This window comes from Oncorhynchus keta, chromosome 13, assembly GCF_023373465.1.
Source record: "Oncorhynchus keta strain PuntledgeMale-10-30-2019 chromosome 13, Oket_V2, whole genome shotgun sequence".
Classification (NCBI taxonomy): Eukaryota; Metazoa; Chordata; class Actinopteri; order Salmoniformes; family Salmonidae; genus Oncorhynchus; species Oncorhynchus keta.
The window spans coordinates 47,573,132-47,597,376 of NC_068433.1; the positions used below are offsets into that span (position 1 = coordinate 47,573,132).

A 24,245-nucleotide genomic window follows, 5' to 3' on the forward strand; every position below is an offset into this window, starting at 1 on the left:
TGTTTATACTTGAGGGGACCAGAAGAATAGTAAACAAACAAATATTAGACCAACTGTGGACATGTTGTTAGTCCCCACAAGATCTTATGCTATTTCTCGGGGGTTTTGGGTTACGGTTAGAATTAGTGTTCGTTTTAGGAGATAGGGTTCTTTTTAGGGTTGAGGTTTTGGGGTTAAGTTTAGGGGTTAGGGAAAATAAGATTTTGAATGGGACTGAATTTTGTGTCCCCACAAGGTTAGTTATACAAGACTGTATGTGTGTGAGAACCCGGTTTCATGTGCATATTCTTTCATTTTTCTGTTTAGTGATCAACAATCCTCCTTCTCAGTACCCCTTTTTATGCAGAGTGACAGTTGGCAATGTCTCTTGACTGTATCCCTTCATTCTCACATTCACTGTGTCAGGACATTTTCCACGTGAGGCCAGAGCTGCTGACAGAGTTTGGGAACATTGGGTATATTTGAGTGAGTCAGTCCTAGGCTCAGGTTTATTTAGCATGTCTAAGACTTACAGTATGTCTCAGGAGTAATGGGGTTTAATATTACACAACTAATCTGATACCATCTCTATAGTGTGTGCCTTCAGCCCCCAATGCCCTCATTAACCAGCATGGAGCCCTACACCTGCATCCCCCAACACACATACACACACATAATACTCTCGCATGCAATGTTTACAACATATTCTCACGCATAACTTGAACATTGATTGATACATCACTGCCATCTTGTGGCATTGAAACGTTTTGAATGCAATTGTTTTTCCAGAAGCAGTAATAGAAAAAATACTTGTTAGTGTTACTAGTGTAGCAAAGGTAAATAGCCCATTTGCAGTGCAGTGCCAAACAGTGGTCTATATGTCATACTCAACAGCAGAATGTGCTTAATGGAATGTGAAGGGCCACTTCACTTTTATGTCAAATATGTTCTCTGACTGTGTTGTGTAGGCCTGGCTTCATGAATTTGACATGACAATATCCTGAGATTATGTCACAAAATTGTGCCATCTGTGCTGAGGAGGTTAGAGGTTGCCCCTAATCATTGATACAAAGTCAGATGTTTTCTAATCACCTCAATGATAACATTTAGAATTAGTGTAGAATAATCTGATCCTAGATCTGATGTTAGGAGAGCCTCTACCTTGAGCCATGCAACGACACTTGACGCTACCCTACCGCGGACGCGCTCGAGCCAACACCACGCGACAAGAGTAGATACAAGATGGCGACCATTTTAGTATCAGAGGAATAAGTGCCTTGAAGGATAGGTATGGTACTTTTTAAATTTTCGCCTTTTTATTTATTTTTTTAAACAATTTGTGTCAGTTGTTATGGTGTACACATTCATCTGAAAACTAACTATTATGTTTGATAAACAATTCAAACCCTGACGCATTGATCCCTAACGTATTTAGACTTGGCTCGACAAGATTAGCTTTGTTGCTGCTAGCCATGTAGCTAGCCACGTTACTCACCAAGTTAGCCAACAAACTAGTTGGATACTTTATTATTTTACTAGCGATTATGTTTAGCTATATTACGTTAGATACTCGATGTGTTTGTATTTAGAAGATGCATACCGCCAGACAGAAAGAAAGCACAAGGGCACCTTAGGCGCGCGCACGAGCCTTTGATATCCTCCTCGATAAGTTTACGAGTAGGTTCTTGTCAGCAGTAACGTTAGCCGTGTTATAACTATAGATAGTTAGTGACATCAGGATAGAAGAAGGAGCGGTTAGTTACCAGTATTTTAGTAATTATTGTTAGCTAGAGCTAGTTTTCAAAGTTGTCTTGCGGGGACAATTTACCAATCTCAGGTGAGTTAACGTTAGTGAAGTGGTAAACAAGTCTGGGAAAGCTTGCTAGCTAAATTATCTGGTTTGAAAACACAAATCTCGCGCTTTTTGTTATCAGTGTTGACTGGGTAAAATGAAGCAGAAGCAAAGGGATGTCATTGCTAGTAAACTGCCCACCAGATCTTTAGTGGATTAAAAAACTAAACAATGTATCACGATTGATGGTGGTTATAAAACAACAATTGCATTAAATCACGAATGTCTATGGTCATAAAACCACAATTGCATTGATTACATGTTATATAAAAACAGTGGTCTTATGGGTACAATGTTGACCGACTCAGTCAGGGCATTCCAGCCAGAAACTCCTTCAGTGGTAACAGCTACTTATTTAAATCACACGAAGGCAATCTGGAATGGTAAATAAACACAGTTAGAACTTGGACCTGTGTAGGCAGGGTCGGCGCTGTACTGTTTCTCCTCCTAAATAGATTATAGATTGGTTCATGGAGAAGGGTAATAGTAGCTGGGACTGGCAGCCTCTGATCATCAAGTTTAGTTTCCCTTCTGATCATCCTATCCATCTCTTTCTTCATTCCCTTTCTTTATCCATCTCTTCTCTTGCCCCTTTCTCGCTGTAAGGCTGCCTGTACACATACACAGGGTGCTCTACCCTCCCAGCTCAGCCCCCCTTTGTTTGCCAGGCTTAAATCTCCCTTTGGAACCCCCAACCCCATCAGTTTTCAAACTGTGCTATGGAAGTGCCTACCCCCCCCATGTTCGAGTTCGAGAGCTAACTGGTTAAATGTGTGACCACAAATTATTATAAAGACCAGAATGGGTTGTGGGTTAAAAAGCAAGACAAAAGGTTTTGGTACAATTGTTTTCACTAACGGGCATCTTGTAAAGCAAAGGATCTCTTCATACGATTTGCGTAAGGCCTTTACTGAGAAGAGATTAGAGATGTTTAAAGAGTTTTGTACAACTGCCTTTCTCAATCAGTCTCTCTCTTCTCTTTCTTCCTCCCCAGAAAAAGCCATGCCGTGGGACCACCCCGTTTCTGAGCTCGCCATGGTGATCTGAAGCCCCAGTGTGGACGTGTCACATCCACACTCACCTACCCACAGACACACACACGGACTGAGCCACCCAGCAAGTGTGTGCGATGGACAGGTGTAAGCACGTGGGGCGGCTCAGGCTGGCCCCAGACCACTCTATCCTCAACCCCCAGAAGTGGCACTGCGTGGACTGCAACACCACAGAGTCAGTGTGGGCCTGCCTGGGCTGCGCCCACGTTGCATGCGGCCGCTACATCGAGGAGCACGCCCTGCAGCACTTCCTGCAGCATCGCCACCCGCTGGCCATGGAGGTCAACGAGCTCTATGTCTTCTGCTACTTGTGTGATGACTATGTGCTCAACGACAATGCAACGGGAGACCTCAAGCTGCTGCGCTCCACTCTCAGTGCCATCCAGAGCCAGCGCTACGAGGTCACCACGCGCTCAGGGCGCACCTTGAGATCGGCTAGCACCCCGCCCGACGCCCCCCAGCCCTGCGGCTCCAGTGAACTGCAGCTGAGGGACGAGGACCGAATGTTCACGGCGCTCTGGCACCGCCGCCGGGCACTGATGGGTCGAGTGTTCCACACCTGGTTCAGCCTGACGGAAGGGGGGAAGAGGAGGGAAGAGGAGGAGAGGCAGAGAGAGGAGGAGGAGGAGAGGCGGAGGGAGTTGAGGGAGAGGAGGAAGACATTGAAGAGGCAGCTAAAGGAAGCGTTGGAGAGCGCCCCACCAAGGAAGAGCCACCGCCTGAGGAGAGCCAGTCAGAGAGCTGCTGCCGCCGCCGCTGTCGCCCCCCACCCCACACGGACACGGACACGCACACCCAGCACCACTTACACACCCCAGTCTCCCCTCAAACCCCGACCAAGAACCCAGAGCCCCGCCACTCCCACCCCCAAGAGAATGGGCCGCCCCCCTAAAACCCCCGCGCCCAAACCCACTCGCTACTCAACCCCTTCTTCCTCCACCAAAGGCAAACCCAGAGCCTCCTCTGTCCAAGCCCTGACTGCCCCCTCCCCAGCCCCCCGCCGTGCCCCCTCCAAACAGGGCGACTCGCCCCTCAAACGGCGGCCCACTGTCACTCCGGGTGTCACGGGCCTGCGTAACCTAGGCAACACATGCTACATGAACTCCATCCTGCAGGTTCTGAGCCACCTTCACATCTTCAGGGAGTGTTTCCTCCGGCTGGAGCTGCTTGCCTCGGCCGTCCACGGCCAGCTGTTGGTTCCCAGCCCCGGGGGCCCAGTGTCATCCTCCCCGCTGGCCCAGAGGAGAGGCCCCCAGGTGGGCGTTGGGCTAAGTGGGGGGCCTCCAGAGCCCGGAGTATGGAGCTGATTCAGCCCAAGGAGCCCAGCTCCAAGCACATCTCCCTGTGTCATGAGCTGCACACACTCTTCCAGGTGATGTGGTCGGGCAAGTGGGCGTTGGTGTCGCCCTTCGCAATGCTGCACTCGGTGTGGCAGCTGATCCCAGCCTTCCGGGGGTACGCCCAGCAGGATGCCCAGGAGTTCCTGTGTGAGCTGCTTGACAAGGTGCAGCACGAGCTGGAGAGCACAGGGACTCGCATGCCACCCGCTGGTGTGTCAACCGGACAGAGACATCTCATCAAGCAGGTGCTCAGCGTAGTCAACACCATCTTCCATGGTCAGCTCCTCAGCCAGGTAAGAAAAAGAGAGAGGTACACACTCTCCCAAACACAGTTATACACAGACTGATACACAGTACACACTTTTATAATGATATAGACACACTTTTGTGATTCACCAGTCTGGACATGGATTAAAATGGATTGAAAAAGGCATTAAAAGGTTTTTACATTGATTAGTAGTGATCTTACTGGAGGGATTTGGATGGGAGCTTTTACTGCACAATGTGTGTGACTGTTACCACATTTATGTCTTGATAGTAATATAAAATAAATAGATATAAAATACAATATGTCAAAAATGTATCTGTCTAAATGTGCTTGGCTCCAATCAAGAAATGGGGACATTTCAATGGCAGATCAACACATTCTGAAGCTCCGTCATTTTAAAAGTTAACCTCTTGCTCCTACCTGACACGCAGGCGTCCCATCTAGACATCTGGAAATGCAAATGCGCTACGCTAAATGCTAATAGTACTAGTTAAAACTCAAACGTTCATTAAAATACACATGCAGGGTATTGAATTAAAGCTACACTCGTTGTGAATCCAGGCAACAAGTCAGATTTTTAAAATGCTTTTCGGCGAAAGCATGAGAAGCTATTATCTGATAGCATGTAACACCCCAAAAGACCCGCAGGGGACGTAAACAAAATAATTAGCATAGTCGTCGCTACACAAACCGCACAAATAAAATATAAAACATTCATTACCTTTGACCATCTTCTTTGTTGGCACTCACTATTGGGTCTTTTTTTCGATTAAATCGGTCCATAATATAGCCTAGATATCGATCTATGAAGACTGTGTGATAAACGCAAAAAAATAGCGTCTTATAACGTAACGTCATTTTTTTTAATTAAAAAAGTTGACGATAAACTTTCACAAAACACTTCGAAATACTTTTGTAATGCAACTTTAGGTATTAGTACACGTTAATAAGTGACCAAATTGAACACGAGGCAATGTATATTCTTTAGCTGTCCATCTGAAAATAATGTCCGGGTAAATCTCAACCAAAATATCCGGTCGGAAAACCGGAAGAACTGCGCTGCCTTGCGTCTGTTTGACCAAGAAACAAATGGTAGGCAAATGACAAGACTCTAGACATCGTGTGGAAGCTGTAGGTATTGCAACCTCAGCCCCATTAAATGTGGTTCACATTTATCAATGGGTTCAAGTCGCGCATGGATATATTTTTCCATTTTCAGTGATCAGATTTTCCTACACTTTTCGATGAAACGCACGTTCTGTTATAGTCACAGCCGTGATTTAACCAGTTTTATAAACGTCTGAGTGTTTTCTAATCATATGCATATACTATATTCCTGGCATGAGCAGCAGGGCGCTGAAATGTTGCGTGGTTTTTAACAGAATGTTCGAAAAAGTAGGGGGTAGGAGTAACAGGTTAATGGAAGGGTAAATCCATTTTGAATTCATTAACTTTTCGACAGAACCCCTTTTGATTTGAACGAAACCTTACATACTTGCCCATTGTAGAACGGCTCAGAAATGAACTTTTTGGACTTGAATGCCAAAACACTTGAGATAAGTGTTCAAAGTTGACTCCTTTTGCATACCACACCATGAGACATCCATGTCTTCATCAATGGAAAAGATAAATGGTTGAGATTTATATAATTTAAAAGTTTACAAAAAGGGTTGTCAAACTACTATAATGACTTGATTTTTGTTTTGTTATTGACTTTATTTTTTTTACCTCTAACGTACACTACCATTCAAAAGTTTGCGGTCACTTAGAAATGTCCTTGTTTTCCATGAAAACATACATGAAATTAGTTGCAAAATAAATAGGAAATATAGTCAAGACGTTGACAAGGTTATAAATAATGATTTTTAATTTAAATAATAATTGTGTCCTTCAAACTTTGCTTTTGTCAAAGAATCCTCCATTTGCAGCAATTACAGCCTTGCAGACCTTTGACAACTAGAATGCCAATCTTTTGAGATAATATGAAGAGATTTCACCCCATGCTTCCTGAAGCACCTCCCACAATTGGATTGGCTTGATGGGCACTTCTTACGTACCATACGGTCAAGCTGCTCCCACAACAACTCAATAGGGTTGTGATCCAGTGACTGTGCTGGCCACTCCATTATAGACAATACCAGCTGATTGCTTCTTCCCTAAATGGTTCTTGCATAGTTTGGAGCTGTGCTTTGGGTCGTTGTCCTGTTGTAGCAGGAAATTGGCTCCAATTAAGTGCTGTTCACAGGATAGGGTATGGCATGGCAAAATGGAGTGATAGCCTTCGTTCTTCAAGATCCCTTTTACCCTGTACGAATCTCCCACTTTACCACCACCAAAGCACCCCCAGACCATCACATTGCCTCCACCATGCTTGACAGATGGCGTCAAGCACTCCTCCAGCATTTTTTCATTTGATCTGCTTCTCACTAATGTTATTCTTTGTGATCCGAACACCTCAAACTTAGATTTGTCTGTCCATAATGTTTTTTTCCATTCTTCCTCTGTCCCGTGTCTGTGTTCTTTTGCCCATCTTAATGTTTTATTTTTATTGGCCAGTCTAAGATATGTATTTTTCTTTGCCACTCTGCTTAGAAGGCCAGCGTCCCAGAGTCGCCTCTTCACTGTTGACGTTGAGACTGGTGTTTTGCGGGTACTATTTAATGAAGTTGCCAGTTGAGGACTTGCGGGGCATCTGTTTCTCTAACTAAACACTCTACTGTACTTGTCCTCTTGCCCAGTTGTGCACCAGGGCCTCCAACTCCTCTTTATATTCTGGTTAGAGGAAGTTTGCGCTGTTCTGTGAAGGGAGTAGAACATAGCGATGTATGAGATCTTCAGTTTCTTGGCAATTTCTTGCATGGAATAGCCTGCAGTTGTCAGAACAATAATAGACTGACGAGTTTCAGAAGAAAGGTCTTTGTTTCTGTCCATTTTGAGCCTGTAATCGAACCCACAAATGCTGATGCTCCAGATACTCAATTAGTCTTTAAAGCAGGCCAGTTTTATTGCTTCTTTAATCAGAAAAACAGTTTTCAGCTGTGCTAACATAATTGCAAAATGGTTTCCTAATGATCAATTAGCCTTTTAAAATGCTAAACTTGGATACAATAGTCATTTACAACATTAACAATGTCTACACTGTATTTCTGATCAATTTAATGTTATTTTAATGGACAAAAAATGTGCTTTTCTTTCAAGGACATTTCTATGTGATCCCAAACCTTTGAACACGTAAACTCTGACTTCTCATTTCTGAATATGTTGTAGCTTAGACCCTACTTTTCCCTAAGCTACAACATATGTAAAGAGGCAGAGTTTACACATTTTTAGGTAAAAGATGTAAAAGGTTCCAAAAGTTATATATACACTACCGTTTGAAAGTTTGGGGTCACTTAGAAATGTTAAAAGGCTAATTGATCATTAGAACCTGTTTGCAATTATGTTAGCACAGCTGAAAACTGTTGTCCTGATTAAAGAAGCAATAAAACTGGCCTGCTTTAGACTAATTGAGTATCTGGAGCATCATCATTTGTGGGTTCAATTACAGGCACAAAATGGCCAGAAATAAAGACCTTTCTTCTGAAACTCAAAAGTCTATTCATGCTCTGAGAAATGAAGGCTATTCCATGCGAGAAATTGCCAAGAAACTGAAGATATCGTACAACGCTGTGTACTACTCCCTTCACAGAACAGCGCAAACTGTCTCTAGCCAGAATAGAAAGAGGAGTGGGAGGCCCCGGTGCACAACTGGGCAAGAGGACAAGTACATTAGTGTCTAGTTTGAGAAACGGACGCCTCACAAGTCTTCAACTGGCATCTTCATTAAATGGTGCCTGCAAAACACGTCTCAACTTCAACAGTGAAGAGGCGAATCCGGGATGCTGCCTTTCTAGGTAATTTGCAACATTAACAGTGTACACTATATTTCTGATCAATTTGATGTTATTTTAATGGCCAAATGTTCTTGTTTTTGAAAGAAAAACACATTTCTAAGTGACCCCAAACTTTTGAACAGTAGTGTATATATTTAAAAAATAAATATATATATATAAAATAGTTTCACAACCCTGTTTGTAAGCAGTTTAAATGATATCAAAACTCAACACCATTTATTTTCCAGTGATAAAGACATGAATGTCTCACCCTGTTGGGTGGGGTATGCAAAACTTTGAACACCTTTAACTCCTGAATGTTTTAACATGTACGGAAAGGTTTGTTTAAATCAAAAGGGATGTTATCTAAAAGGGATTGAATTCAAATCGATTTACCCGTGAGTGAGTGACTGAACGTGTGTACTTTCTGCTTCGGTGTATGTGAAAGAGAGGAGTGTCTTGAGTTATCTGAGCATACACCCACACCTGCTCTTTCCGAACAAGTGTGTGTGTGTGTGTGTGTGTGTGTGTGTGTGTGAAGGGGGGCAGTGTTTCTAAAGCTGTGTATCTCAGACAATCCAGTTCCTGTGTGTGCTACTGCATTAGTTAACTCAGCTGCCCTTGGCTTGCCTTCACACAACTCTCTCTCTTTCATCCTCACTTTCTACCCCTAACTCTCTCTTTCTACCTCTCTCTCTGCCCCGCCTCTTTCTATCGCTCTCTCTTCTCTTCCCCCTCCATCAGGTGACGTGTCTTGCATGTGACCACCGCTCCAACACGGTAGAACCCTTCTGGGACCTATCGCTGGAGTTCCCTGAGCGTTACCACAGCAACAGCCGGGAGAGCGCAGCGCAGGTTTCGTGCCAGCTGACGGAGATGCTGGCCAAGTTCACGGAGACCGAAGCCCTGGAGGGCAACATCTACGCCTGCGACCAGTGCAACAGTGAGTGACCGAGGCACACATACAAAAATGTACACAGTGAGCACACACAAACACATTCATTCAATGGTATGATTGTTTAGAGGTACAATAATTTTGCCAAAGCAGTTCGTTTTCTCAATTAATTAAAAAAAAAATAATAAATTCTGTCTCTGCATGTCAAACTACCATCCAGTGCTATAGTTAGACTGACTATTCACATTCACACAGCCCTGTCCAGAGCATGTGAGCGGGGCTGGAGCAGAGCTTGCTGAATTTGAATGGAGCGTGGCGCGAGTTTCCTAAAGACTGGAGTGTCGACCTTCTCGCCCACTCCAATTTCGCTCCAGTAGTGCTCACTTCACAAGCTCAGGGCATGCCCGTATCAGCATGCATTTGTAGTCTACTTGTGTGCTGCTTTAGCCCCTTGCTTTAGTTACTGTTATTTAGTATGCTATATATTTTCAGAAAGGAACTGATATAACACACAGGTGAAAAATCAAGGTGCCTTACAAGGATGAGGAGGACCAAGAGCAGGCAGTGATGTTTGGGGTCCACAACAAAAAAATCACTGTGGAATCTGAAAAGACAGGTATCCCGAAAGCATGATGGTGTAATTAGTAGGTGCACATGCTAACAGAAAGGAACGGGGTTGGTAGCTAGCTAAGTGTGTCATTATAGCAAAGTATTTATAAACCAAAAATCAGATCTCTTAACCTCTAGGGACGAGCAATCCCGTATCCGGGAGTGTAATTATAGCCTCAAGCTCATTACCATAACGCAACGTTTCCTATTCATGAAAATCGCAAATGAAATGAAATAAATATATTCAAACACAAGCTTAGCCTTTTGTTAACAACACTGTCATCTCAGATTTTCAAAATATGCTTTTCAACCAAAGCTACACAAGCATTTGTGTAAGAGTATTGATAGCCTAGCATAGCATTAAGACTAGCATTCAGCAGGCAACATTTTCACAAAAACAAGAAAAGCATTCAAATAAAATAATTTACCTTTGAAGAACTTCGGATGTTTTCTATGACGAGACTCTTAGTTAGATAGCAAATGTTCATTTTTTCCAAAAAGATTATTTGTGTAGACGAAATAGCTCCGTTTTGTTCATCACATTTGATGATGAAAAGACCGGAAAATGCAGTCACTTACAACGCCAGGCTTTTTTCCAAATTAGCTCCATAATATCGACAGAAACATGGCAAACGTGGTTTAGAATCAATCCTCAAGGTGTTTTTCACATATCTATTCGATAATCTATCAGTGGTGGCAGTTGGCTTCTCATCAGAAGCAAACGGAAAATACTGCAGCTGGAGATTACGCAATAATTGCGACGGAGGACACCAAGCGACCACCTGGTAGATATAGTCTCTTATGGTCAATCTTCCAATGATATGCCTACAAATACGTCACAATGCTGTCGACACCTTGGGGAAGCGACAGAAAGCCTAAGCTCATTCGTGGCCCATTCACAGCCATATAAGGAGTCATTGGCATGAGGCTGTTTCAAAAAATGCGGCACTTCCTGATTGGATTTTTATCTGGTTTTTTTTCTGTAACAGCAGTTCTGTGGCACTCACAGACAATATCTTTGCAGTTTTGGAAACGTCAGTGTTTTCTTTCCAAATCTGTCAATTCTATGCATAGTCGAGCATCTTTTCGTGACAAAATATCTTGTTTAAAACGGGAACGTTTTTCATCCAAAAATTAAAATAGCGCCCCCTATATCCAAGAAGTTAAACCCCCTACGGTCTCTATCTGTGCCCCGTGGAATTCTAATTAGCATAATACAAAAATCCCCATAAAAATCTCTGTTAAGATAGTTTTTTTTGCATTGGACGCATCTCCATCCACTGCATCTGCCTATGTCTCATTTCCGCACCTGTGGTGACAGAGCTAGAGCGGTGTTTCTCACCATGAGGCATCCCGAAAATTGGTCTTTACACAAATCGTCTGTAGCGTGTGAACGGTTTGGCCCACAAACTATTTTGACTCCTCTCACGAACATGATGGTGTTCTCCGTTTTGCTCTACGACCCCCACAAACGGCTTGGGACTCGTCTGAAGTTGGTACAGCCGATCTGCCAACTTCTAACATCCAAACAGTTTGGGCTACACACTAATATGACCCTTCTGTGCAAAGGTGAGACTCTCACGAACAAGTCGGTTGTTTTGCTCTAAGACGTCCACAGGCCTTTCAAGACTCGTCTGAAGGTCCCCCGGTACCAGATGGAAAAATTAATGGAAGTACACTACCGTTCAAAGGTTTGGGGTCACTTAGAAATGTTCTTGTTTTTTAAAGAAAAGCACATTTTTGGTCCATTAAAATAACATCAAATTGATCAGAAATACAGTGTAGACATTGTTAATGTTGTAAATGACTATTGTACCTGGAAATGTTGGATAAAAAAAAATGGAATATCTACAGAGGCCCCATTATCAGCAACCAATGGCACGTTGTTAGCTAATCAAAGTCTAGAATTTTAAAAGGCTAATTGATCATTAGAAAACCCTTTTGCAATTATGTTAGCACAGCTGAAAACTGTTGTTCTGATTAAAGAAGCAATAAAACTGGCCTGCTTTAGACTAGTTGAGTATCTGGAGCATAACCATTTGTGGGTTTGATTACAGGCTCAAAATGGCCTAAAACAAAGAACTTTCTTCTGAAACTTGTCAGTATATTCTTGTTCTGAGAAATGAAGGCTATTCCATGTGAGAAATTGCAAAGAAACTGAAGATCTCGTACAATGCTGTGTACTACTCCCTTCCCAGAACAGCACAAACTGGCTCTAACCAGAATAGAAAGAGGAGTGGGAGGCCCTGGTGCACAACTGAGCAAGAGAACAAGTACATTAGTGTCTAGTTTGAGAAAGACTCCTCACAAGTCCTCAACTGGCAACTACATTAAATAGAACCCGCAAAACAACAGTCTCAACGTCAACAGTGAAGAGGCGACTCCGGGAAGCTAGCCTTCTAGGCTGTGTTCTTTTGCCCATCTTAATCTTTTATTTTTTATTGGCCAGTGTGAGATATGGCTTTTCTTTGCAACTCTGCCTAGAAGGCCAGCATCACGACGTCACCTCTTCACTGTTGACATTGAGACTGGTGTTAAATACATGTATAAAATAAAAATAACATGTTTGCTGATCTTTCTTATATCTTTCAGATATAGGACAGACATTTCAGAACAAACTTCATTTAGTTTCCCCCCTCCCCCAAAAATCTCTGTTCCATGTAGTGAATCTGTTATTCATTGTGTTTGTATGGGCTAATAGCAGTAAGGCTATTGTTTTGATACTTAAAATTCCAAATCAAATAGCAAATGTATCCTTGGTATGACACTTAAAACAATTCCATATAGCTTAGTAGAACCCCCACCCCAGCTTAGACATGGTTTAGACTGTTTAGTGGCAAAAATAAGGGGTTAAAAAATATATATAATCTTGTATCTCTCAGATATAGGACAGACATTCAGATATAGGAGAACAAATTTCATTTAGATATTTCTTCAGGAACTATCTGTTCCATGTGGTGAATGTTATTCAATGCATTTGTATGGGCTAATAGAAGTAAAATCAAAAATATTTTTTCATAAAATTATATTATATTTTTGTTATAGTTCAACGTGTGTTCAAATTCCAAATCAAATAGCTAAATGAGCCCGTGATGCCCGGGGTAACCAGTGTAGAACCACCTCGCCCGGATTAGACAGGGCTATAAGACTCTTATGGGTTAAATGTTTAGTTAATAGAACAAAAATGATCTATACAATAGGCCTGGCATATTATCTCTTTCAAGGGGGTAAGCACTGCTCCATGAGCACGATTTCCACACGCTCAACTCCTTACAACTCTGGCCCTGTCTGAGGTGTCCCTCTAGTGTGCAAGTTTAGTTTTACAGTGTGGGTTAATGCTCACTCTTGTCTCTAGGTAAGCGGCGGAGGTTCTCCTCCAAGCCCGTCATCCTGACTGAAGCTCAGAAACAGCTGATGGTTCACAAACTGCCTCAGGTCCTGCGCCTGCACCTCAAACGCTTCAGGTACTGACTGCATTATGACCACATGATGACCATAACATACCCATGCACCACAAACACTGCAGGTTACCATTGAGCACATAGCAATTGCTCAAGAACCATAACACAACCATGCATTTGAAACACTCTAGCTGTCTTATTTGGTGATTTGGTCTGTTGACGTGTTCGTTGAGTGTTCTGTGCTTGTGATTGGTCGTCAGGTGGTCTGGGAGAAACCACAGGGAGAAGATTGGGGTCCACGTCAGCTTTGACCAGCTCCTCAACATGGAGCCATACTGCTGCAGAGACCCCTCCCCCAAGGGCTCGCCATGCTCCAGTCCCACCCCCGCTGGCTCCCCGAGCACCAAACACTTCCTGTATGAACTGTCCTCTGTGGTGATGCATCATGGGAAGGGCTTTGGCTCTGGCCACTACACTGCCTACTGCTACAACAAAGAAGGAAGTAAGAACATCTCTCACTCACACGCAAAATGCAATTTACGTAAAAATAACAAATCCAAAGATGACACACAACCTTCTCTTGATATATTTTCATGGAATCTACCTACAGCTAATACCCATTCTCTTCTCCCTCTCTCAGGGTTCTGGGTCCACTGTAATGACTCTAAGCTGAACGTGTGTTCTGTGGAGGAGGTGTGTCGCGCCCAGGCCTACATACTCTTCTACACGCAGCGCTTCACTCAGGACAAAGACAGGCCTCTATAGGACCAGAACCCACTGAGCCCGCCCCAATCCTCCTCCTTTGTACCTCAGCAGTCCAGTGACGTGACATCATCAGCATTACCACCACCAACACATCTCAACCCCCCTCTCTCACACTTTCTTTGTGGGCATTTTATCTCCTCTGGGGGGAGGAATGATTCATTGTATCATTATTTTTCTAAGAGAGACATTCCTTTATTTTTTTTTGTCTTTGTGAATTTCTTGTACATGTTGTTTATATGGGTTTTAAAAGAAAAGTCAAACGTGTTTGTGTTTGATAGTGTATAGGTTAATTTTATCAAGAGTGTCAGCCAAGTTGTGCGTTTTATTATAGACAGACTTTGGCCAGGTGTGACTGTGTAATCTGTAGTTCAGATTTATTCAGGTGTCAACCTTTCTGCTCTTCTGTGCTCTTTTTCTTTTTCTTAAACGATTTGAATCAACTAAAATGTTTCTCACAGCCACTTTAGACAGTTGACCAAGGGATGTCAGTCAGTCAAATTCTCAAATGGAATGTAGATAATTCCCTCCATAAATAGTCTTTAGAGTTTAACCCTTTTTGGTTTGCCAAGAGATGGAAGGGGAAGTGAGACAACTCACTTACTTCTATTTTCTGGTTCATATACAGTGAATGAACTAAGCAGGCCAGACCCAGCTGCTAATGCATTGGTGCCTATGGGAGAGCCACCACTTATTGGAATGGAACAGTGACGTTTAAAAAAAGAAAAGGTAAACAGCCTGAGTGGGACATCTTAATTAATCCACCATCTTTGGTATTGCTCTCTCTAGTAAGTCTGGTCGGTCAGGAAATGGTTCATAATTAACTACTGACCTCATGCCAAAGCACGAGGGAAACGTTTAAAAAGTATCTCAGATTCTCCAAAAACAATTACAGAACATTTGCAAGATATATTGTTTGACTGGTTTTGGGAAATCTATTTTATAACCAGTTTCCAAAGGGATGTTTGTTTTTAGCTGAATCCTGCCCTCTGTCTTCAGAATGTAGATGTCTTTCGTGGGACTGGTGCTTTTAGGCTTGTTGCCATCCCTACAGCAGAAACAAGTGTCATAGAAAAGTGCCCTTCGTTATCAGAACATATCTATTTTTGTAGTTCCCTTGCCATAAGTGTATTTGGTATCAGTTCTTTGTAGCAGAGACTAAAATGCAGTCTCACCCAGGCCAGCATTTAGAATATTGAATGTCTTTTTGTGTACTCGGACATTGAGGATTTTTCACAAAAGTTGTTTTAAAAAAAAAAAAACAGGGCCACTGACTGTTAGATTTTTTTATAGTTTTGTAATTGATCCCCCCCAGCAGGTCTGACCCGTTTCGTGTGTGTATACCAGCATATGTGTTCACACAATATAGTTGGCTCTGTATAATGTAAGTATAAAACAGCCAGACTGATGCAAGTAGATCCTTGCTGTGTGTTCAAAACTGTACGCGTGTGAGAAAGATATCTCCATGCTGGTACTAGCTTAACTGCTCAACCTAAATGCTGTTCATCTCTAGATTCACCTTTTGGGGAGAATTCAAAGCACATTTCCACTTCATCCTTTTTTCTGTCCGATATGTTTGTCTGCATTGTGCTCATACTGCCTCGGGTGTGTGTACATTTATGGAAGTGATACTATGCAAATTCTTACCTCAATTTTTATAGAATTACCTCAAAATGAGAATATATTTCCATTTTTCTAAGAAAACACGTGTACTTTTTAAAAAATCCACACCACGCTGTAGCCCTCAATTTCCTTTCACTTGTCTAAATAGGGCATACATAATGGCTGCCTCAGTGGATTATGGGGAAAGAGGCTGCCTACTAGACTTGAGATTTGTATATGATGCTCCTGTCTCTGCCCTAACAATGGTAGTCATCCCAAAAAGCAGGCAACAAGCTTAGGTCCACAGTAAGCTCAGAAATGCTTTTGAGTGAAATCTCTTGCTTTGCCTCTTCCTCTCTGATCGCATCTACTGGAGGCCTGCAAGCTTGAGAAGGAACAGTGGGCTCCCGAGTGGTGCAGAGGTCTAAGACACTGCATCTCAGTGCGAGAGGCATCACTACAGACACCCTGGTTTGGAGTCCCATAGGGCGGCGCACAATTGGCCCAGTGTCGTCTGGGTTTGGCCGTCATTGTAAATAAGAATTTATTCTTAACTGACTTGCCTAGTTAAAGGTTGAATTTAAAAAATGTATCCAACACCATCGGCCAATCAAGGAATACAGAGCAACATTTTTTATTTCAATACTTTTGTTCTTACAAAAACATTTCCAGGGCATTCAAAATTAAGCACTACATTTGGGTACATATAGTGGCAGCAACCATTTCAAAGGTATTTTACAAATATCTAAGAAACAAATACTGGAGGTGCAGAGTCCCCTCCCTGTAACATGAAGCCAAACACGGTTGTCTTGTCATCATCGTTCCCACCCAGAACTCAAAAAAGGGGAAGTTGTACAATTTCAGGGTTCCGAAGAGCAATCGAGTGACTAGGTCCTGACTGTAGGGTCAGGCTGAAAGACTGCAGTAAGGGTCAGGAGTTTTTCCTGATTAGGACACACTAGGCCCTATGCATACTTGAGAGGAGGGTACTTATTTTGGTAAGTAAAGGTTTGTTTCTTCACGTTCTAAGCAGTTAAACAGTTTATTTGAGATTATATGGCTGTTCTGGCTTCAATGTCACCGAAATAAGAGGGAAAAAAGATTCAGCCGCTGCTACGTAAGCCAGTCTCTCCATGCTCGCTCTTAAATAGCGGTAAAAATGCATTGTGGGGGTACCTTACAGCAGCATTTTTCATAGCCCTTACTGGCTGCTCTGCCAAGGTGGGAGAAATGAGAAGATACCAAAGCAAGGTCCTGTATTTAGATGCTGTTTTTCTGTTAGAGTGCCGGCAGATGGTTCAGTGTGTCAATTCTCTGTATTGGAGTGGAGGGGTTGTGGTGCGGTTTGAATGAGGTTGGGTTCAGTATTCAATAGTCGTCCCCTCGGCTCACCACCTCCTTGCAGGTGGGCCTGAGCAGGATGGTGTGCTCGAACTGGGCGGTGTAGGAGCCCTTGGTGTCGCAGAGCGGGGGGTAGGGGTCCACGATTCCCAGGTCGCACAGGTTCTTCAGGGCCATCAGGTACTTGCTCTCCCCCAGCCGGTCCAGCCAGCGCCGGCAGAACGCCAGCGTGCCAAAGTTCTCGTTGACCACGTTCAACAGGTGCTTCGCCCGGGGGAGTCTGGGGGGAGAGAGGGGTAGAGATAGAGGGTACAACCTCTGTGGAATACACAGTCCAGTGTTCACACAGGCAACCAACTTACCTGATTGGGACATGTCCCACATCAAAGTTTTTCATGTAATGAGAACACTCCATGTCATCATGGACCACGCCCTTCCCTGTGCTGCCAAACGTCTCGATGGCGTACACCTCTCCCTCCTGGTTGTGCAAGAGAGGGAATCAGTCATAAAAAGGACACTTATTGGGGTGGGAAGACACTGCTGCAGTCAAACAAATACAGGGGCAGGCAATCCTGTTTTACAGAAATTCCTTGATCATCGACGACACCAATTCAGGCAAGCAGGTATTGTTACTGACTAATTGGACCTGACTCGGTTCCTAAGCACACCATTAACTCAGCATCATTACTCGGTCACCCTCCCACAGCACACCATTAACTGAGCAGCCCTTTCTAACCTTGCCTCCCTTTCTCCCCCCTTGCTCTTCAAACACTCAGTAAGACAGATACACACCTCCATCCTGGTAGCTTCTCCTCCTTTGACAATGGGGACAGTCTTGCCGGCATGTATCCTGTACTGGCCAATTGAGTGGCCGTTCAGGTTTCGGATTGGCTTCACTGGAAATTATTCAAATTAACATTTGTGAGTAATTATCTTCAATCATAAATTACAACAAATTCACTGTGTGTGTGTGTGATTATATATATTAGAGGTCGACCGATTAATTAGGGCCGATTTCATGTTTTCATAACAATCGGAAATCGGTATTTTTATTTATTTATATAAATATATATATATATATAAATATATATATAAATATATATATATACATATTTTTAATATACCTTTATTTAACTAGGCAAGTCAGTTAACATATTCTTATTTTCAACGACTGCCTAGGAACGGTGCGTTAACTGCCTTGTCAGCTCAGAGGATCCAATCTTGCAACTACAGTTAATTAGTCCAACGCAATAACGACCTGCCTCTCGTTGCAAGGAGACTGCCTGTTACCCGAATGCAGTAAGCCAAGGTAAGTTGCTAGCTAGCATTAAACTTATGTTATAAAAAACAATCAATCATAATCACTAGTTAACTACACATGGTTGATGATATTACTAGATATTATCTAGCGTGTCCTGCGTTGCATATAATCTGACTGAGCATACAAGTATCTGACAGCGGTGGTAGGCAGAAGCAGGCGCGTAAACATTCATTCAAACAGCACTTTCGTTGTGCGTCAAGCATTGCGCTGTTTATTACTTCAAGCTTATCAACTCCCGAGATGAGGCTTGTGTAACCGAAGTGAAATGGCTGGCTAGTTAATGCGCGCCAATTGTCGTTGTGTTGCTGGTTCGAGCCCAGGGAGGAGAGGGACGGAAGCTATACTGTTACACTAGCCATACTAAAGTGCCTATAAGAACATCCAATAGTCAAAGGTTAATGAAATACAAATGGTATAGAGGGAAATAGTCCTATAATTCCTATAATAACTACAACCTAAAACATCTTACCTGGGAATATTGAAGGCTCATGTTAAAAAGAACCACCAGCTTTCATATGTTCTCATGTTCTGAGCAAGGAACTGAAACGTTAGCTTTCTTACATAGCACATATTGCACTTTTACTTTCTTCTCCAAAACGTAGTTTTCATTATTTACTTGAGGCTAAATTGATTTTATAGATGTCTTATATTAAGTTAAAATAAGTGTTCATTCAGTATTGTTGTAATTGTCATTATTACAAATACATTTTTTAAAATCTGCCAATTAATCGGTATCGGCGTTGAAAAATCAGTCGACCTCATATATATATATATATTCAGTAGCTCAGTACCTTGGTATGTTTTTCCGTCAATCTCCACCTCGTACGACTCCATCACTTCCTGAATTCTCTCTCCAACGTCACACAGACGCACGTCGATTCCAGCACACTGCAGAATGATGAAGCATGATTAAGAAGAGACTGAACACCTGAACTACACTTACTTCAAATTCTATCAAGCGGCCTCAGGAATAGATGGAGTGTGAATGGATGTCGGACCTTGATTCCAGTATTGGTGGCGTCTCTCACGGCCTCCAGCAGTTTGTCATACTTTGGGTTGAACGTGACGGTGAAGGCACAGTCAATAATCCGACCTGAAAACATACAGTACGAGTGAGCACAGCATCCTAGTTAGTTGTGTGTGTTTATATGCATTTTTATACGTTTATGTGTCGAGTATGTTTTGATGTGTGTGTCAGCTGAACCGTGTGTGTACTGTGGCAGGGGTGTACCGTTGATGTGTGTTCCGAAGTCGATCTTGCAGACGTCGTCGTATTGCAGCACGGTGGGGTCTCCTGCGTTAGGGGTGTAGTGAGCCGCACAGTTGTTCAGAGAGCAGCCGGTGGGGAAGGCCAGGCCTGCATTCAGACCATTCTCCTTGATCAACTTCCTGGAACAGTTCTCTAACCGCTCACTGAAACAGAGAGATTGGTTATACAGAAAGAGATGAGATAAATTGATAATGAAGGGATGAAAGCACAAGAACGGACATAGGCAAAAGATAAAATGCAAAGGAAAAAGACTGACAAATAGAAAGAATAGGAAGCAACATCTCAGCTGTGATGATGATGATGATGAAGGCTCACCAGATGTCGATCATGGTCATGCCAGGTTTGATGAAACTGCGGACGTGCTGGCGGACCTGCCTATGAGCCTCAGCAGCCTGTCTGAAGTCGCTCCACACTTCCTCGTTGGCCTTGTCCAGAACCCGCTTCTCTTCATTGGTGGTTCTCCACGCCGCGGTACGCCTGCACCAAGGGGAATCAGCAACAAGGTTAGCGGTCAGCACACACACACACTTCTTCCCATCACTGTGTATGAAATTCACAAGGGGAATCAGCAATGAAGTTAGAAAACACAAACATTTTGTCCTTGCACGACCACCCTGGAGGATCAACAACAAGGTTAGTGACCACGCATACCGTAATTGCTGGACTATTAAGCGCACCTGAATATAAACCGCACCCACTGAATTATTAAAAAATATGTATTTTGTACATAAATAATCCGCACATGTCTATAAGCCACAGGTGCCTACCGGTACATTGAAACAAATTAACTTTACACAGCCTTTAAACGAAACACGGCTTGTAACAAAAATTAAACAGTGGCCTACCAAGAAAGTCATTGGTCACTACCTTCCTCCTGTGCACTGAAGTCATCTCCTTCGGTGTCGGAGTTGAATAGCCTCAGAATTGCTTCATCAGATGTTGGATCGTTTTCATTGTCGCTCTCGTCACTTTCATCCGGAGGCAAATACCCCGCTGAGCTCATGCTGCCCCTTCAACACGCAGCAGTCCAGCCTTTCCAAACCCGTTGATGATAGTGGATTTTTTGACAATGCTCCACGCTGTCAGGACCCACTGGCAGACTTGACCATAAGTTGCTCTTCGCATGCGGCCCGTTTTAGTGAAGGATTTCTCCCCACTTGTCATCCAAGCCTCCCACTGAACAAGGAGCGCCACCTTAAATGCACGATTTACACCGATGTCGAGTGGCTGCAAATACTTTGGGCCATCTGCTTTTCTTCCCTCTGAAAGCTGTTGTTGTCTTTTTGCACTGAGTCAGTTCCTCACGCTGCTGTTTCCAACGTCTTATCATCGACTCATTAAGGCCAAGCTCCCATGCAGCAGCTCTATTTCCTTTTCCAACAGCCATATCGATCGCCTTCAACTTGAAAGCTGCATCATATGCATTTCTCCGTGTCTTTGCCATGATGAGGGTGACAAAATTACTACCGTAATCAGAATGATGGGAAGTTTGAGCGCGCTCAATTTACGTGCTCAGTTTTTTGGCGGCATGAATCTTGTGAAAGCGGGAAAAATCCATAAATTAGCCACGTCATTGTATAAACCGCGAGGTTCAAAGCGTGGGAATAAAGTAGCAGCTTATAGTCCAGAAATGACGGTACATCATACTCCCGCACCCAGCATCGTGACTGAGGGGGGATCAATGCAAGCATGGCTAGAGGATAAACCAAACTGAAATTATGCTGATGACGACAACGGTGTTCTGGGTGTTGTTAAAGCTGCAATATGTAACTTTTTCAGCGACCTGACCAAATTCACATGGAAAAGTGTGTCATAGATCTGTCATTCTCATTGAATGCAAGACTAAGAAGCGGTTGATCTGTTCTATGTGCGATATTTCTATGCTTCCGGTTAAGTTTTGTTATTTACTTTCAGTTTTGTATACCAGCTTCAAGCAGCTGAAAGCACAATATTTTGGGTTATGAAAATATATATTTCACAGCAGATAAGATTGTACAAGATTGTACAGATTGATTATTGACACTATACTTGCTTGTTTTGTCACAAACTGAAATTAGGCAAACTATTGGAATTTTAGGAACCAGGAAATGGAGGACTGATTTCTGCATAGCGCATCTTTAAGAGCCCTTTATGTCAATGAGTTTCACATCAGTGAAGAGATCCAAGGTGAAGAACCACCCGGTCACTTCTGTTTGATAACCACACTGACAGATGCATGTATGCCAGGCAGCACTGTTCATTTTAGAACAAACTCAAATCTCCCACCCCAGTCTCTCTGGTAGCTACCAGTTTGTGTTTAAGGTTGGACAGGTATAGCATGATGATCAGGGGAGCTGCCAGTCTAGTATAACACAGTGCTGGGGAAATAAGAGGCTGGGCCCCGCTTCCACACTAGCCAAGTACAAACCACACACCAAGCCAAGAGTAGGTGTTTTGTGAGATTGTGTGTATGAACCTTACCCATCCTGTAATGAGGGGTATTCACATTCCTGACCGATGGGGAAAACGCCACTTGGATACAAGTCACAGATGGGCACAGACGGAGGGTCAGTCTGAACTTTGGCTGTGAAAGACCGGAAGAAACAAACAGTCACATAAGCGCTCATTACTATTTAACTATCTAGAAGGTTTGAGTTGGAATTCCAGAGGTGACACAGCAATATTCAGGGAAAAGTCAAACGTGCCCATTAGCCTGAGGACCTGAGGGGGAAGGCACTCAGATGGGTGCAGGGTTATGGTTATGCTCCAGAGTGCAGCAGTATGGCAGAGAGGCAGCCAATCATATCCATCACTAGATCCTAGTCTACTCTCCCATTGCACCCTATACATGACCAGACAAAGTGAAAGCCATAACTTGTGTCTAATGAAATAAGACCAACTCACGTCCTTTCTTCTTTTTTTTCTTCTTCTTCTTTTTGCCTGCCGAGTTCTCCCCCTCGTCTCCATCTGAGAGAAATAGGGAGGAATTTGAAGTCATTAAGTCATATTCAAATGTCACACAAGAGTTTATCAGCTCCCAGCAAGCCATGTATTGGTTGGTGCGCATGTAGTCCATGTGTGAGGTCATCTCTGTGCTGTCCTTAAGGGTCAGACATGCGGATGGTTAAGGGTGGTTAGGATTTGGTTCACAGACCACAACAACAGGACTGAACCCTGCTCAGCTGCTCCACAGCAGGGTGTGAGGAGCCATGGTTGGAGCTCGGCCCATGTGGTTCTGGGTCAGGGGCTGTCTAGTACTAGACAAAGGTAGAGTACTGTTACGGTCTCTTACCATCCTCCCCGTCTTCTTCTTTCTCTTTGTCCTCCAGAGCCTGCTTCTCCAGCTGTTGTGTCACGTCAGCGACTCCATTGCCCTCAGCCTCGGCGACGGCTGCTGCAGTCATAAATTGCAGAGATAGATACACATGGGTGAGCTCATCCTATACATCTTACTAACCCCGACATGTCGGCCGTAGCGACCACAGCTTCATCACACACACAACAGAGAGCATCCAGGAGGCCAGAGGGACGGGAGGATGAGAGATGTGTGTGCAAGGGAAGGTACTGTCCAGTGGGGAAGTGATCCTTTTGGACTGTGGACAATGATCCCATTCCGCAAAGTGTATCTCTGAGGTCAGGGACTTGGCAGGAGATGGGAGAGTATTAACATCTGTGTATAACCTTGGGGGACAGTACACGCAGCTAAGCCTGCTTTACTGATGTAAACACGCATATTACAAGCTAAATGTTGTGTATGCCAATTTAAAAAGGGCAACTGTCTGACATCCTTTGGAATAATTCATGCGAACTGTAGCTAGATGAGGTTGTTTACAAGAAGATGGGTTGCTCGAAATAGCACATGCCGAGGACAACGTTGTCAGCAGTGAGTACGCAGAGTACAGTGAGCATGCTGTCTGAATCAAACAGTATCTTGACGTTTCATAGCTCGCTAGCAGGCGGCGGGGCAATCATTGCGGTCAATCATGTGTAACTAGTTAGTGTTAAATATACAAGTTATTATGAAACATAGTTGCAACCTCGACCATGGAAGTCTATGGAATCAAACTGTATTCTGGCGTTTACGTTATGTAAGAAAGCTGACGTTAACAGCATTCCACCACACATTACGAATTATCAAAACTTGGTTTTGAACTTGCTAGCGACTTGTGGAACCTGCCAGCAAATGACTATGAACTGCGGTTAAGCTAGCACGATATCTAGCCAGCTAAGTAACTACTAAGTTTGCTTGTATGACTTTTTCCGTCTGCTTACTGACATTTCGGCCTCGTGGTCGGATTGACAGAAGTATCGCCCCATGCTTAGCTATCGAGCTACGGGTGTGTTATGAGAGCGAGGCGTGTTTCATAAGGCCTGGGCCACATTCACAAGGCACGCACGGCTCAGCGGTAACTGGCCTGTCTGTAACTCATACCGGGGCCTGCCGACTTCTTCTTCTTCTTTTTCTTCTTCTTCTTGGCTGTCTCCTCGGAAGGGTCTACCTCCTCTTTCTCTTCTGCATCTCCGTTCAGGGCCGTGTCTTCTTCGAGCTTCACCTCCGGTACCTTCTCCTGCACCAGATCCGCCATGATTGCAGGCGTTAGTGGAAAAGGAAGCGCGGTGGTTTGTGGGTAAGCTGAATGAGAAACTTGCAGAATCAGCTGAGCGCGTGCTGGTGCTCGCTGAATGCAAAATTGTTTTAGGA

At 43.5% G+C, this 24,245-nt stretch overlaps 2 protein-coding genes across 3 annotated transcripts; one reads left to right on the forward strand and one right to left on the reverse strand.

The window, feature by feature from the left end:
- Nucleotides 1–1,084: 1,084 nt before the first annotated feature.
- LOC118392485 (ubiquitin carboxyl-terminal hydrolase 44-like) lies at nucleotides 1,085–15,734 on the forward strand. Its single transcript, XM_035784508.2, is given in 7 exon segments — nucleotides 1,085–1,267; nucleotides 2,826–4,161; nucleotides 4,164–4,516; nucleotides 9,108–9,306; nucleotides 13,223–13,331; nucleotides 13,529–13,770; nucleotides 13,909–15,734. Coding segments are annotated over 6 exon segments (2,229 nt in total). The 5' UTR covers nucleotides 1,085–1,267; nucleotides 2,826–2,960; the 3' UTR covers nucleotides 14,034–15,734.
- Nucleotides 15,735–16,250: 516 nt separating this feature from the next.
- On the reverse strand, nucleotides 16,251–24,160 carry LOC118392486 (methionine aminopeptidase 2-like). Of its 2 annotated transcripts, none has more exons than XM_035784512.2 (11): nucleotides 23,976–24,160; nucleotides 22,836–22,934; nucleotides 22,448–22,510; nucleotides 22,025–22,127; nucleotides 19,880–20,041; nucleotides 19,526–19,707; nucleotides 19,293–19,387; nucleotides 19,086–19,182; nucleotides 17,766–17,869; nucleotides 17,336–17,451; nucleotides 16,251–17,253 (listed from the first exon to the last, which is right to left on the reverse strand). In XM_035784512.2, exons 1-11 carry the CDS (start codon nucleotides 24,127–24,129, stop codon nucleotides 17,001–17,003), a joined length of 1,428 nt encoding a protein of 475 aa, XP_035640405.1. In that variant the 5' UTR covers nucleotides 24,130–24,160; the 3' UTR covers nucleotides 16,251–17,000. The 2 variants fall into 2 exon arrangements, with proteins under 2 accessions (XP_035640405.1, XP_035640404.1); XM_035784511.2 differs by having other exon boundaries at nucleotides 22,836–22,937; nucleotides 23,976–24,158.
- Nucleotides 24,161–24,245: the final 85 nt, after the last annotated feature.